The following is a 14,898-nucleotide window of genomic DNA, read 5'->3' on the forward strand; positions in this document are numbered from 1 at the left end:
TGTCAAGGGAAATTATTTCATCCCTCCAAAGGATAGATGTCTTCTCTGATGCTCAACCTATTGTTGACATTTTAAATAAACAAAACATGGGAACCACTTTGCCCTGTTCCTGCCTTAAGAGAATATTCAGAAAATTCAGTTATAGTCACCATTAGCATGAAATATAAAGTATCTAATATACTTGTAGGTTTTGCTTTTGAGTAGGTGTTTAAATATGTTTCTAAAATTTTCACCACCAATGTTTAACACCCTAAATATCTCTTGAAAGTGATCCATCTTTAAGAGATATCTTCTCCACTAAAATTACTTTGCTGAGTGGTTTTGATGAAATATGTCTTGCTGCAGATACCTTAGGTAGGACTATATCTATACATTTTCAATGTAAAAATGGGGGAAGGACAGAGTGAGAGAGCAAGGAAAGAGATATCTTGATTGATAGAGTCATTATGGAGCTAGCAAGAATCCTGGCACTAAGGAAATTCTCAGGAATCCACAAGAATGACTCCAGCTAAGAGCCTAAGCAATAGTGGAGAGGTTGCCTGAACTGTCATTCCCCTGCAATCTGATTGATATCTATCTGAATTATCACCAAAGAACCTTCATCCAGCAACTGATAGAAGCAGATGCAGAGATACATATCTAAGCGCTTGGCCAAGATCCCAGAGTCCAGTGGAAGGGAGGGGGCAGATAATATGAGCAAATCAGTCAATACCATTTTGGGGATATCCATAGAAACAGCTGACTGAGCTAGTGGGAGCTCACTGACTCTGGACTGACAACAGGGGAACCTGCATAGGACCAAACTAGGCCCTCTGAATGTGGATGACAGATATGTGAGTTGGGCAGTCTATGGGGCCACTGGAAATAGAACCAAGATTTATCCCTGGTGCTTGAACTGGTTTTTTAGCGCCCATGCTTTTTGGAGGAATACCTTGCTCAGCCTAGATATAGGGAGGAATGGCCTTGGTCCTGCCTCAAAGTGATGTGCCATACTTTGTTGACTCTCTATGGGAAGCTTTACCCTCACTGAGGAGCAGATGAGGGGTGGGATGGGGGAAAGGTGAGGGGAGCAGCAGGAGGGGAGGGAGTGGGAACTGGGATTGGTATGTAAAATGAGAAGATTGTCTTAAAATGATAGATTCCAATAATTTCTAGATATGAGCACTCATCAAAAGTTCCTAGAAAATGTAACCTAGTTGTGAATCCTGACTTTTACCTAGGCTTGGTTTTCTCTGTTTGATGCTGAAAATTGGGATCTCAAAGTTGACCTCCAGGCCAGCTGTGGCAGAGGGGCAAAACGTAGCCAAAATTGATTTATTTTGTTTCATCTTGTGGTTCAATTAATTACAACAATATCAGAATTAAGATTTCAATATAGGACACTTAGCATTATTGTATGCATGATAAACACCATGACCAGAAGTAACTTCAGGGATGAAAGTGCTCTTTTTGATTTATACTTCCAGGTCACAGTTCATCATTGATGGAAGTCAAGGTAGGAACTCAAACAGGAAATTGAAGAAACCATGGAGGAATGTTGCTTGCTAGCTCATTTCAAGATCATGCTTACCTATGTTCCTTATATATCCTAGGACCACCTACCTACCTATGGCACCACCCATGACAATCCGAGATTTTCTACATTAATTATCAAGACAATCCTCCACAGACATACCTACAGACCAGTAAAATCTCAGGAATCTTTCAATTGAGACTCCTTTCTCTTGGCTGTGTCCAATTGACAATTAGAGATAACTAGAACACCAAAATATAAACTGGTTTGTTGAAAGGATTTATTTATTTATTTTGAGACATGGTCTCAGGTAAGCCAGGCAGGATTCTAACTTTCTCTGTTAATCAAGATGACCTTGAATTTCTTGTCACACTATTTTTATAGCCTGAGTGCTGATCTGGCAACAGGATACCTGGTTAATAGAATAATAGAAATCAAACATAGGGATACTCTACTGAGTTATGAGCCTATTTCTACAACCAAGTTATGCAAAATTTTAAATGGTTTTTGATTTTTTGTTTTGTTTTTATGAAATTGTAACAAAATGAATGAAAATCTCATACTTTTTCCAAGTAACCAGTCCTTATATTTAAATTTAGAAGTTAAAGTTTTTTTTTAAATATGTAAGTTGGATTAATTTAGCCGCACCCATAATCAAATGTATTTCAGCAGCTGTAGCTCCTTCCTTGGCAATCAATTTAAAGACAGCAGTATAGCATATAGTATTTAGACTCTCTGAGTTTTTTCCATCTTTACCTGGCTTTTTATTATTTTATTTCTTTTTTTTTGAGACAGGGTTTTTCTATGGAAATGACATCTCCCATCTTCTTATTTCATGTACTATTGAGAATGTACTTGGACATCTGTTTGGAGGAATAAATATAATTCCAAGGTATGTGTTTAAGTATGTGGTACATGGCTAATATATTTTCTATGTTCTAATTTAATTGGTACTGCCAGAAGGTTCTAAAGTTGTTCTATTTTCCATTACCAATCAATTGTATATTTTATAAAGTAAATACATAGCAAATAATTCAGATGATAATTTAGCATTTAACTGATATGTATATATATATATACATATGTATGCATATATACACATATGGGCATAGAATTCATACCAAAATTTAAAGACAGTAGAAAATAAAGTATTTTGTTAGTAATAATATTGAAACACAGTATTAGATAGTATAAATATATTATTAAAATGAAATTTACCTTTGTAAATATCATTATTAGTGCTTGAAATTTATGTATGTGTCTTAACTTATTTATACTGAAAGTAACTGATATTTTGGCAGTGCTGCTCACTGGGTGGAATTTTGTGGGTGTAATACATCTTCCAATATCTTTGAAACTCAGTCTCTGCAGTTACAGAATAGTCTTCCTTTTCAGAGCTATGATTTATATTAAATGCTCAGTAAACATTAACTGTAACTATCTAACATTTTGATGAAGACTTGATGATCAGGGAGATTAAAATGAAGGTTTTTACTAAGTGCACCCAGACCTTATTCCTCATAAAGGTCATATATTGAGCTTATGGATTAATATGGACTTAGACTGGTACAGATAATGGCATTAGAGGTTAAAAACAAGCTCAAAATCATAGCCCATTCTGACAATGACAGGCATTTCCAAGAATGTATCTTTAAAATGTTTTAGTACCTCTTTGTGACATCTATTTAATTTCCTTAGAAGCCATTTTAAATTGAGCAAAGTATAGACATAAATAAACCTAGACTGTGCTGTGTTTCCTTCTGGAAGGAGACAGAATGCTCCCCAGTCTTGTGCCACACTGTATAATCCTTACCTGTAAAATATTACATTCAGTCAGTTACTTGGCTTTTCTGTGCCTCAGCTTTATTTGTAAAATGCAGGTTGTAGAAGTACTAACTTCATAACTGGGGTACTCAATAAATCTATCCTCTTCATTACTGTTGCCATGATGACCATACTTAACGTGATAGTAGCAGCCCACTTTTCAATATCTCTGCTCTGTTTCCTGGGATGTAGACCCTCAAAACTGCATCATCTGTGTTCTTTGGTCCTCTATCTTCAGCTGGGATTGTCAATGTGAAATAGCAGCTAGGGAACAGGGGACAGAAGGAGGACAGTTAGGAAATTTCTTGATCTGCACTTTCTAATCCTGCACTTTGGTCATAAGAATGTCTTCATCTCCATATACAAATAGCTATGATGTCAAAATTGTCCTCTGTTTCAGCTATCTCAGAGATATAATGCCCCCATTTTCCAACGCCTTAGAGCAATGGCATTGATTTCCCACTCTTGCTGAAGTCTGGAACCTCATTACTGGATAGTATTTTAATCTTGTATATATTGTTATAAATAATGTCTCCAATACATCATCATTTGTTAAACTCTTCTAAAAATTTCTTACTGTGGTTTTCATGAAAATATAGTTAAAAAGAAAATTTACTGTTTGTCTCTCTGCAGTCTTCCTTGTTCATAGAAAATAGACTTCTATCAATGTATTTCATACTTTGTACTGTGTACAGAAGTCACTATTCCCTCAGAACTTGAGTCTGTGGTTTTTGAGTCAGTTTATCTGTGTGAAGAGTTACTTTCAGTTCTTTCTTCTTGGCTCTATGGGTATCTGAAGAGGCTATTTTATCCAATGTTGCATAGGCAGAAGTACAGCAGGTTGCACCAAGTAAAAAAAAAAGTGACTATTCTAAGTTGATTCATAGGAAAATTCATTAATTTTGGCATAACTGATCAGAGAAAAATCCCTGTAAGAAATAAACAACAGTCCTCAAAGTAGAACAACTGGAAAAAGATTCCCTTCCTAGTGTAGGCTGATATTCTCTTCCCGGTGTACCAGCAAGTGGAGGAGCAACTGTACCTTCAATTGGTCCTAAGATCTGAGACCGACCAACTGCCTTTCCATTTTTGGTTTTCTAGTGTTGCAGAATGATGTCTTGCTGAAACGTGACTATAGCTTCCATAAAAGTTAATTTCTTAAATTTTATGAAATACATTGATTGCTGTCGCTCTTAAAATTCACATATAATTTGATCAAGATGGTGTAAGTTCTATCACAAAGTCATGTTAAGTAAAAGTTTTATGTTATGCACATGCAGTTAGCAGGATGGCTTTCCAGATTCTTCTACCTGCATGTACTTAAAAGTCCTACAAGAAAAGTACTAGTTTAAAAGAGTAATATCAGATTAAATTTACTAATGGATTTTCATCAGTTGCATCCAAAATCTTGGAAATGCCTGTATGAACATCCTAAAAAATGAAATATAATCAAGTAAAAGTATGTTAGTGTATACCAGAGTTTTGGAAATAGATATTGATAAAGGAAATGACTGATTTTAAGGCTAAAATGTGGTTTTTGTGTATCTGTTTTCTCTATGATATGAGTTAATTAAACATGACCTTAAACAAGAATCTTAGGTGATTGACTATTTTTTGAATTTATTAAAAATATTAAAACTTAGTTAATGCTAAATAAAAGTTATCCTGAGGACATTATACATATGCATATAGCCTGCAATCTATTGTCAGATAAGTATTAAAATAGATTATTGTCCTGGTGCCAATAATGCAGTATACCAAATCAATGCTAAAACATATTTTAAACATTTTTATCTTCATACACAGCAATTCAACTATGTGCAGTCAAATCTAAAATTAATGTTCATTAGATTATCTGTTTACGTGAAGTAGGATTTCTTCAAGATATAATCTTCAGTGTATACAATTACATATATATTCAGGGCATGAACAAATATATATATATACATATATGCATGTGTTTAAGAACTGTAGGCTAGCCGGGCGTTGGTGGCGCACGCCTTTAATCCCAGCACTCGGGAGGCAGAGGCAGGCGGATCTCTGTGAGTTCGAGGCCAGCCTGGTCTACAGAGCGAGTTCCAGGACAGCCTCCAAAGCCACAGAGAAACCCTGTCTCGAAAAACAAAAAAACAAACAAACAAAAAAAACTGTAGGCTGCTACATAAAGCTAGTTATGCAACATTAGGAAACCCAGTGTACTATTTATTCTTTTGAATTTGAATCCTTTCCTACTTGGTATTTTCACTTTCAATTTGGAGATGACCTTTTTGAGTCCCACATAAGCTGGCAGCTATGTTTATAGTGAACCAGTGTCATCTTCTCCGCACTCAAATTCTTATGTCAGGGTTTCTGTCTGGAGAGAGCTAACCTGTTACCACATAGATAAGACATCTTGGGAAATCTGTTTCTTACTTGGAATTGGAGATGTTGAACTGGCCTCAGGAAAGGCATCATATAGGGGAGCAATCCACTTCTATGTAGGTATCCACACAGTAATGTTCTTATGCCCCAATCAAACCATTAAAAATTAATATCCAGGCTAAATGCTATTCTTAATTTTGGAATAGACTCATATCTCCACAAATAGCAAAATTATTAGGTATGTGGGTTGCTGGCTCAGCTGATAAAGAGCTTGTGGATAGAAATTTTTGTCCTGCCCAGTCCTACCATCATTCAGTACCAGATAAATATACAGAGGCTTATATTAAATATAAAATGTTTTGCTCATGGCTCAGACTTCTTATTGGCTAGCTCTCTCTTAATTGTTAAGCCATTTCTATTAATCTGTGTATCTCCACATGGACTTGGATTACTGATGATGCCCCAGTCTCTTGCTTTCTCCACAGCTATATGGCACCTCTCTCTTGACTCATTCTGGTAGCCCTGCCTATACTTCTTTCCTGGCTACATCATGCCTGTCCATTGACTAAAACAGCTTTATTCATCAACTAATAAGAGAAACATATATTCACAGCATACATAGGGACATCCCCCATCAGAGCTTGCAATACAAGAATTAAGATCTGCTTTAGGATCCTATGTTTCTAAGCACTCGCATGAAAAGCTGGGCATGCCTATAATACCAGCACTACTGGGGAGATAGAGACTTGGAAGATCTCCAGAGCTCCTTGGACAACCAGTCAAGCAAAATTGTCAAGTTCCAATGAGAGACCTAGCCTCAAAGAATAAAGTAGAGACTATCAAGGAAGAAACATGGTATCTATCTCTTGCCTATACAAACACACACACACACACACACACACACAAATCATGTGCACATACAACTACAAACAAAGAAACACATATAAGAAATTGTGACTCAAATGGTGGTGGTGCACTCCTTTAATTCCATCACTCAGGATGCAGAAGTAAGCAGATCTCTGTGAGGTTGAGGCCAGCTTGGTCTACAGAAAGATTTCCAGGACAGCTAGAGATGTTACACAGAGAAACGCTTGAAAAACAAACAGTAAACAAACAAAATACCAAACCAAACAAACAAAAATAAAAAACAAGAAAGTGAAATTTCAGTTGTCCTGTAAATTAAAGTGGTAGATATAGAGTTGTTTCATTAAATAACTATAGAAATTAAGGTATTGATTCCATGTATGGACAATGTAGTAATTTCTTAGTCTACTTCAAATCTAGAGTACAGCAGGGTGTATGCTGTCTTAGAATAAGACAAAAAATTCTGGGGGCTAGTGGGGGTTAAAGTAGTCTATAAAATGTTACAGTTGTTTTGCTTTGTTCTTTGTCAAGATATTTATATCATACTGAAATTTACATAGAATTAAAGAAGGTTTAATGTATTAATTTGAGATATAGATTTAAAAATTTTAAAAGCATTGATATAATAAACCATGTTAAATAGCTCAGAAGATTGCTTAGAGCCAGTCCTATAAGAGAACAGTTGTCTCTAATCTATCTCAGAGGAAACAAAATGGGGTCCTTGGGGTTCTTTTGGTGACAGAAAGGGAATTCAGGGTTTGTTGTCAGTCACAAATATACGGAACAGGATAATATACATTTTGGTAAGAAATGAAGACTTGTGCCACAATGACAAAAGAATCTTATGTTTTTGAGGACTCAATGAGATTCCTTTGTATCTCTTTACATATTATTAACACATTCTCTGAACATAATAGGATCAAAGAAAAATTTTTTCTTACATTATTTTCTAGTACTTATAGGTCAAACGAAGTGATAATTAGTTCTGTCTCTTTTCCTTTACATTCTGAATTTATATACAATTAAGAAAAATGGCCAATATGAGTTAAAAAGATAGATACAAAATTATTGATATTTTACTGATAAAGTTAAAGGACAGAAACTAGGCCCGTATAAAAGAATTGGCATCCCTCAGTCTGAACTTACAGAGTTTGGATCTAGGGAGCAGATAGCATAGACCTAGACATTAAGCCGTCTTGACTTGGTTGTCACTGGAAAATTAAGAATTAAAGGAAAATAGTTTACTTATTAAAAAAAAAACAGAAGAGGAGACATAGAGCAGCATGAAGACAAATCAGTTACATGAGACACAGTGAGATGCTGTGTCTTGGTTTCTCAAGGAAATTCTAGAAAGGATGTAAGATACATGCTTTATCATTATCCCTCCCAAGAGTCAATGAAGATGGAGTATTTAATGGTGGGGGAAATTCTCCAAGGGAGAATTAATTCTGAGGTTTTATTGTGAGTACCTAAGGAGAGGAATGCCAGTGGTTTAGACAAAAATACCTTAAGCTAAGAGGCGAAATAATGGTTACTAAAGTCAACCACAGGAAACAATGAAAAAGATGTGTTCAGAGACTGATGTCTACTACAGGACCACAGACTGTTAAGGAGGGAATATTCTCCAGTCCAGCAGTGGCCTCTGAGCTGGACCCGTTGCTTGCAGTATGGAGCATAACAAGCATGAAGTCTTTAAACTTCTTAACAGATGTGTTACAAAAGGAGAAAAGAAAGGGGAGTCAGATAAATGATTTGAGAGTCATTTCTTGGGCAGTATAGAAGGATAGGGTTAGTAACAGAAGGGACCTTCCCAGAGGAGTCCCTTTAGAAGAGGGAAGTAAGTTTTGTTCTGGGAAGGATCCATGTAAGAACATGAGGGGAGGAAACAATTGTTCATGGTTACAATTGGAATATGAGATTTAGAATTATTCATTAAATGTAGTAATGATTTTCGACATGGATATTAATGAACAAAGTACCCAAACAACAAAAGTTTTTATGTTTTAGAAAGTTTTCATGATGAGCAGACCCTATGGTTTCTGTACACAGTTGGTCTTTTTATGTGACTAGTCTGTTTCTGACTAGTCTTTTCCAATCTCTTTCCCTATAAGGTCTTCTAGGAATCAAGTTTTTGTCATCATGTCCCAGAGTAAAACAGAGAAGGAAATGGGATGGTCAGTTTGATAGTAGGATGTTTTGTGCTGGTGTTGAGAATAAGCAGGGGTGGTTTGTTAGAGGTAGCAAAGAAATTAATAGAAACTACAGTAAGCAGAAAGGAGAACAGATAACGTTCCTTTTCTTATATGATATATTTGTCAATCCTGTTGAAATAACTCACATCTGTATGTCAATATTAATATTATTAATTATTAATATGAGCTCAAAACATCCTTCTTCATAGTAAGTCATTTGGCAGTATATGGGTATGTTCCACTTTTCTCTATCTCCCAAACATTTTTAGACTGTTTAATATTAACAATTGATTTAAAATTAGAAATTTAATAACAGGGTTATTTTGACACAAAAAACCTTTGCCGCTTATCCTCTAATTGCTTATCTTTAATAGAATTTACAATTTTTCTATACTAATGTAAAATTTATTTGTGTTTCCCAAAAGAATATTTGTAACAAATTTTAGCATTTAGAAATGTTTCTTAACTAATAGAACAGGCAGGAGTAGGGAATATGTTTATTATTTTTCTGGACAGACAATAATAAAGAGATTTATTTCAAGTGGGATAGTGGTGGTACACGCCTTTAATCCCAGCATTTGGGAGTCAGAGGCAGTCGGATTTCAGTGAGTTCAAGGCCAGCCTGGTGTACAAAGTGAGTTCCAGGGTGTCTAGGACTGTTACGCAGAGAAACCCTGTCTTGAAAAACCAGAGAGAGAGAGAGAGAGAGAGAGAGAGAGAGAAAGAGAGAGAGAGAGAGAGAGAGAGAGAGAGAGAGAGGGAGAGAGAGAGAGAGAGAGTTATTTTATAAACCAGTCTCTTTACTCAATCTCCAATTCCATAAAAATTTATCTACATCTACTACTTAAAAGAAACTTTGATGGTAAAGATAGTAGTTTTAGTGTTTATTTTTAAACAATTAACCTGGAATTTCTAAACAGTGAAAGATTAGAGTTGAGTTTTTAATGTTTTCCAGTTGAAATGGAATCAAACTAGCAATAACCTTAACATATTCACCTAAAGAGAGTGAGAGTAGTCAGTTTCTCCGCTCCTAATCCTCAGCTCAGACACAGGAATTGGCACCAACTTTTATGAGTTTTGAGTTGTAGGAACACTGCAGTTTGTTATATTGTTCTCTGCAACACTCTGTACTGCTTTGTACATTGTATTCCTCTCCCCACCCTGGAAAAAAGTAAACAGCTCTGCCCCAAATCCTTAGAATTTCTGGGTGAATAGAAGGTTGAATTTGATTGTGCCCACTTTGCTGAGTGATACTGTAGTCTGTGTGATAGGCATAGAAGATGGAAAAGGGTGAATTTAATGCTGGTTCGATTAGAAGGCAGAAATAAGCCACTCATTAGAGCATGAAATTAGGATACTTTCTTTCCAGGAAAATATTTCAAAGGAATGGACTATCTGTATAGAAAAGGCATGAATGTCATTCTGTACATGTGACTTTCCCCACAAAAAATATGCTTCCATCTAGATTTTGGTGTTCGTCCTTTTTTGTTGTTTTTGTTTGTTTGTTTGTTTGTTTGTTTTTTGACAGGGTTTCTCTGTGTAGTCCTGACTATGTTGAAATTCACTTTATGGAGCAGGCTGGCCTTGAAGTCACAGAAATCCTCCTGCCTCTGTTTCCTGAGTTCTGGAATTAAAGGTATATGCTACCACTGTTCAGTTGGTGTTTATTCTTGTAATAGGCTGTTTCTAAAAATGTGTATTGGCCATGCACCTGGCTTATATTTTACTATGAGCATGGTAAGTGGGAGTCACTTCCCAAGAAAGAAAGGGACTTGAATTTTCCTTAATATCTAAGATGCCTTAATGTTACTTTTGAGGATGGAGAGTGGCGTTGGTTTTGGCTGTGTGCAACAGCATTAAACTCCTCCCCATGTATTTTCTAAGGTTTACTCATTATAATTGTTAATTGTACTTTTAAAATTCGCTTTTAACAGCAGCAAGTGAGACTGGTTCTAAGAATCAGCAGCAGGCTTGTGAGCTGGGCGAGGAGGAAGAGGGTCTCTGGGGTTGGGCTGGCCTGGCTAGGGTTGGTGGAGGGGAGTGCTCTGGAGGGGTGGCTCACACTGCAGTGACAGTCCCTCCCAGGGCTGGTTGAGGCACCTCACTGGTGACGGGTCTGAAAGCACGTGGCTACGTCATGGAAAGCCAGTCTTTTCAATGCAAACTTCAACTCCTCCTCCTCCCTCTAATGCCTGTAACTCACAGCCAAGGCTGGGCGAGGAATACGGAGGAGAGATTTTCCTCATGCTCACGGTGCCTGGAGACTGGAAGGAAGAGTGTAAGGAAGGAGGAAGGAAATTTGTGGCGCTTTCTACCTACTACGAGACTGACAAGGGGAGGGGGAGCCTACGTTACATCTTCTCTTCGTGATTAAGAACTGCAGTTTCAGTCCGATCCCACGGAGCTCTGGTGATTGCTTATCAAAAAAAAAAAAAATTGACCGCGGGAGAAGGAAGGCTCACTCAGTCTTTGGCGGCCAGACACATCTCGGAGGTGGTATTGGTGTATGAGTGTGTGTGGTGGTGTTTTTTTTTTTTCCTTCTTTCTTTTTTCCTTTCTTCCTTTTTTTTTTTTCCTTTTCCCCCGTTTTTTCCCTTCTCTCCTAGGGGCTACACAATGGCAGTCTTCTCTCGCTAAAATGAATCCGGCTTGCCTTCTGCAGATCCGCCCATCCTCAGTTCCATTGAGTAAAAGGCTATGATTTTCTCTTTGGGGATCTTTTGTGTATTACTGTTCTTCCTGATTAGTTCTGATCTCGGTTGGGATTTCTTTGCTTTTTTTGGTTTGGCTTCATGTGAAAAAGGATTTTTTTCTCTCCAATCCTTTGGTCATGATCCAGTGCTGATCAAGAGGGGATAAATCATTCACCCTGGCCGAGAAAAAACAATCGCTGAGAAGTCTCAAAGAGATATACCACGTGAGGGGAAAAAACTGGGAGAAGATCTGGAATATTAACGTTTTTCCTATGGTAAAACCGGTGCCCCTCTTCAGGAGAACTGATTTCAAGTTATTATTATGCAACCACAAGGGCCTCTTCTTTCTCAGGGTGTCTAAGCTGCTGGGTTGCTTTTCGCCCAAATCAATGTGGTTTCTTTGGAACATTTTCAGCAAAGGAACGCATATGCTGCAGTGTCTTTGTGGCAAGAGTCTTAAGAAAAACAAGAACACAACTGGTAAGCAAAGCATGCATCATATTCTGGTTTTCCTCGTAATACCCTGTCTGTTGCTCACGGAGCTAGGTCTGCAGTTTTGCTATGCAGGAGGCCAGGGAACATGCAAGGAACCCGGACAGTGTTGCATACAGAGGTGTTGCATGAATAAACAAGTAGCTACCGCCGATTTGCGTCCTCCCAACCCCAAAACCCTGATCAACAGCTCTTAGCTGTGACACAATCCATCACTAGGAGGGAGGAGTAAACTTTTTTTTTAAACCCCACTAAATGGATTTGGTCTCCCGTGTTTAGTGGAATATTGAAGGGCTATGGCTTATGGCTGTGCCAGGAGAAAGAGTGGGGAGAGCTTGCCTTACTTCTGCTGCTCTGGGGACATAGCGTTAGACTTTCTGATTAGCTTGCACAATATTCGTCACCCCATCACCTTTAGCAAAGTAAAAGCTCCCCCTCCTTCATGGCCCGGCTCCTTCGTCAGCCCCCGCCTCCCTCCCCCGTCTAGCTCTGGGTGCTATTAACTCATTCCCTAGTCTGCCTCTGACACATCCAGCCTGCAAACAGTGAACACTGGAGCAGGGCTTGTGCCTGGGGGAACCAGGATCTAGAGGACGAGCCCAGTCCCTCTAATATATGCCAATTAAGTCCCTTTCCCTTTCACAAACGGGCGTGGAAACCCTGTGTGTGGGTCCCAGGGTGACCAGCGGGTCCCTGCCTTTCGCCTTCTGGCGATCACACACTAGGATTTCAAAGGGCTCCAACCAGGGAACTTGCAGTATATTACATAAGAAATGCAAATGCAGGTGATTTGGGGAGCCGGCCCCAGGGGTTTACTTCCCTGTGTCTAGTCTAAGGCTTTTGGGAGCAGGGGAGTCGTGGGCGAGCAGCCCTCAGGCAGACATGCTGGAGGGCTGCCTGGCGGTGGCAGCTGCGGCAAAGGAGGCTGGGTGCAGTCTTTCCTCAAATCATTCCTGCTGTCAGCCAGGAGTGTGCGGCATCTCCTGTTTGGGATAGGGAGGGGCCTGGGGCAATTTGTTTTTTGTGTTTTTTTCGGTCTGTAGTTGTGCTGGAGAGGCGGGGGATCGTTTGTCCTGCAGCAGCAGCAGAGCGATTAAGGCTGCTTGAAGCTGGCACTGCGGTGTACTAGATCATGGCTCTCCCGCGACCGCCCTGACACCTGGGGCTCAGAGCCGGCCACACTGGCACCCAGAACTCCCCCGGCTGGGCAGCAAGTGGCTGTTTGCTCCCAGCCTCTGAACCCAGCAAATATAGCATCACTGGGATGATGCGAGCAGAGGGGGTTGAGGCCTTGAGGCTTTAGGGAGAACAGAGGAGCGTGGGTGGGCGGAGTTGGAGGCAGTGGGTGTGGAGGTCTAGGAAGCTTTGCAGACACCACTTCTGTTACAAAAGGCAAGGTGCTTGTGAGTTAAGAGTGTCCAAAAGGGCAAATGCTCCTGTGCTCAGGCCAAGGGAAGTTACTCCTAGCTGGGGAGGGGACTTATGGAAGTTCTGAGAAGATACAGCTATTGACTTCTAGGAGGGTTACCTGCTCCAATAAAGTTGTTGCCTCTGTCCTACAGACCTGGTCCTTGAATTCTAGATCCACACCTTGCCTAATGAACCACCTTCACCGTTTCCTGTCCTTTTACCCTTCTGTCCCTTAACTACTCAGCATTTACTGACTCTGGAATGGTGTTCTTATCCTGAGACTTCTCTAAGGGAAGAGCAGACTGGACACCTTACTTTCCTGATTCAGGCCCAGAGTGTACTCCCAGTCCTCGGCACCCAGCCTAACACTACACATGCCTAGTTCAATTACCCACCTACATCCACAGCACTGGTTCATTCCCTGGACATGAATGAGGACTGTCTGGAGGACTTCCCAAAGTGGACAGAAAACCTTTCTTTTTTTGTGACTTGACCATTTGTCCAGGGACCTCGAAGTCAGCCCTTCCCTAATATTGGTGAGTGGGAAATAATTCAGCAGAAAGAAATAGTAAGCTTGTTCTAAGGTCTTTATGTTTTTATTGTAAACAATTTTACTGGAAATGCCTATCCCACCACCACTCAGTTTAAGATCTTTTTGTTACATTTCTCCCACCTACTTTCATCTCTCAAGACTAGTTTTCTCTCTCCAAAGTGTTTTAGAAGGTGTTAAACAAGTAATTATTTATTTTAAGAGCAATTTATTTTGCAGCTTATATGTGCTAATGTACTTGGGTGGTAAGGTGATGGGTTAACCCATGGCATATCTGACAACATACTCAGATGGTCTAATAGGATAGTTAAGTCTTAAATTGCCAGATATTTTTAGCACAAATTGGAAGTCAGAGAAATTAGGAGATATTTTTTTAAATGGAACCTTGATATATCAAACTACGTACCTCAAAGTTAAAAGGCTTTGATCTTTTTAGCTGGACTCAAACCCATGCCTGCCATTTCTTCTGAATATTGTACTTAGTGAGGTCTATTCTCCTGCTAGTAATACAAAGCCTATAATCATTTGTAGTTTTTTGATCCCAAGATAGCAATACAACTAAGAATTTAATTAGGCAATTAAAATAAAAAAGGGACTAAAATCCTCTTAACTGTTAAAAACAAAAAGCACAGATTGACCTATTATATTATTTTAAATCTAAAAGAAGGACAATTAACTGGTTTCAAATGAAAAAGCTTGACAGAATTCTGCCAAGCACAAGGGAATTGGTGCAAAGCAGCCCATATTATTTCAGAAACAGATTTAAGCTGCTTTTTCTTCCCTATCTTTATGTTATGAAACAATTTACTGATTATTTTTGATTCTTGAAATCATCAAGAAATATGGGGAGTTGGGATAAAGATACCTGGGATAAAGTTTTTAGAGCAGGTTAGTATAAAAATAGCCAATGATAGAGGTATAGATTTATTACTTTGTCCTGCAGTTGTGTTATATGATATCTAGTGAGAAAATAGCATCATGTATTTGTGCTATGTGTTC

The 14,898-nt window shown here is 38.7% G+C and overlaps 1 protein-coding gene across 2 annotated transcripts in view; it reads left to right on the plus strand.

Moving 5' to 3' along the window:
• The first annotated feature begins 10,886 nt into the window (after positions 1-10,886).
• The window catches only part of Fgf14 (fibroblast growth factor 14), a 591,037-nt gene continuing 587,025 nt past the window's right edge, over positions 10,887-14,898 (plus strand). Inside the window, exon 1 of one of the 2 annotated variants that reach the window (XM_005079437.4) lies at positions 10,887-11,927. In XM_005079437.4, coding sequence (XP_005079494.1) covers positions 11,720-11,927 — 208 coding nt within the window. In that variant the 5' untranslated portion in view covers positions 10,887-11,719. The remainder of the gene's footprint in view (positions 11,928-14,898) is intronic. The other variant, XM_021232634.2, reaches the window with a different exon arrangement.

Source organism: Mesocricetus auratus, unplaced genomic scaffold (assembly GCF_017639785.1).
Source record: "Mesocricetus auratus isolate SY011 unplaced genomic scaffold, BCM_Maur_2.0 Super-Scaffold_2245, whole genome shotgun sequence".
NCBI classification, from domain to species: Eukaryota; Metazoa; Chordata; class Mammalia; order Rodentia; family Cricetidae; genus Mesocricetus; species Mesocricetus auratus.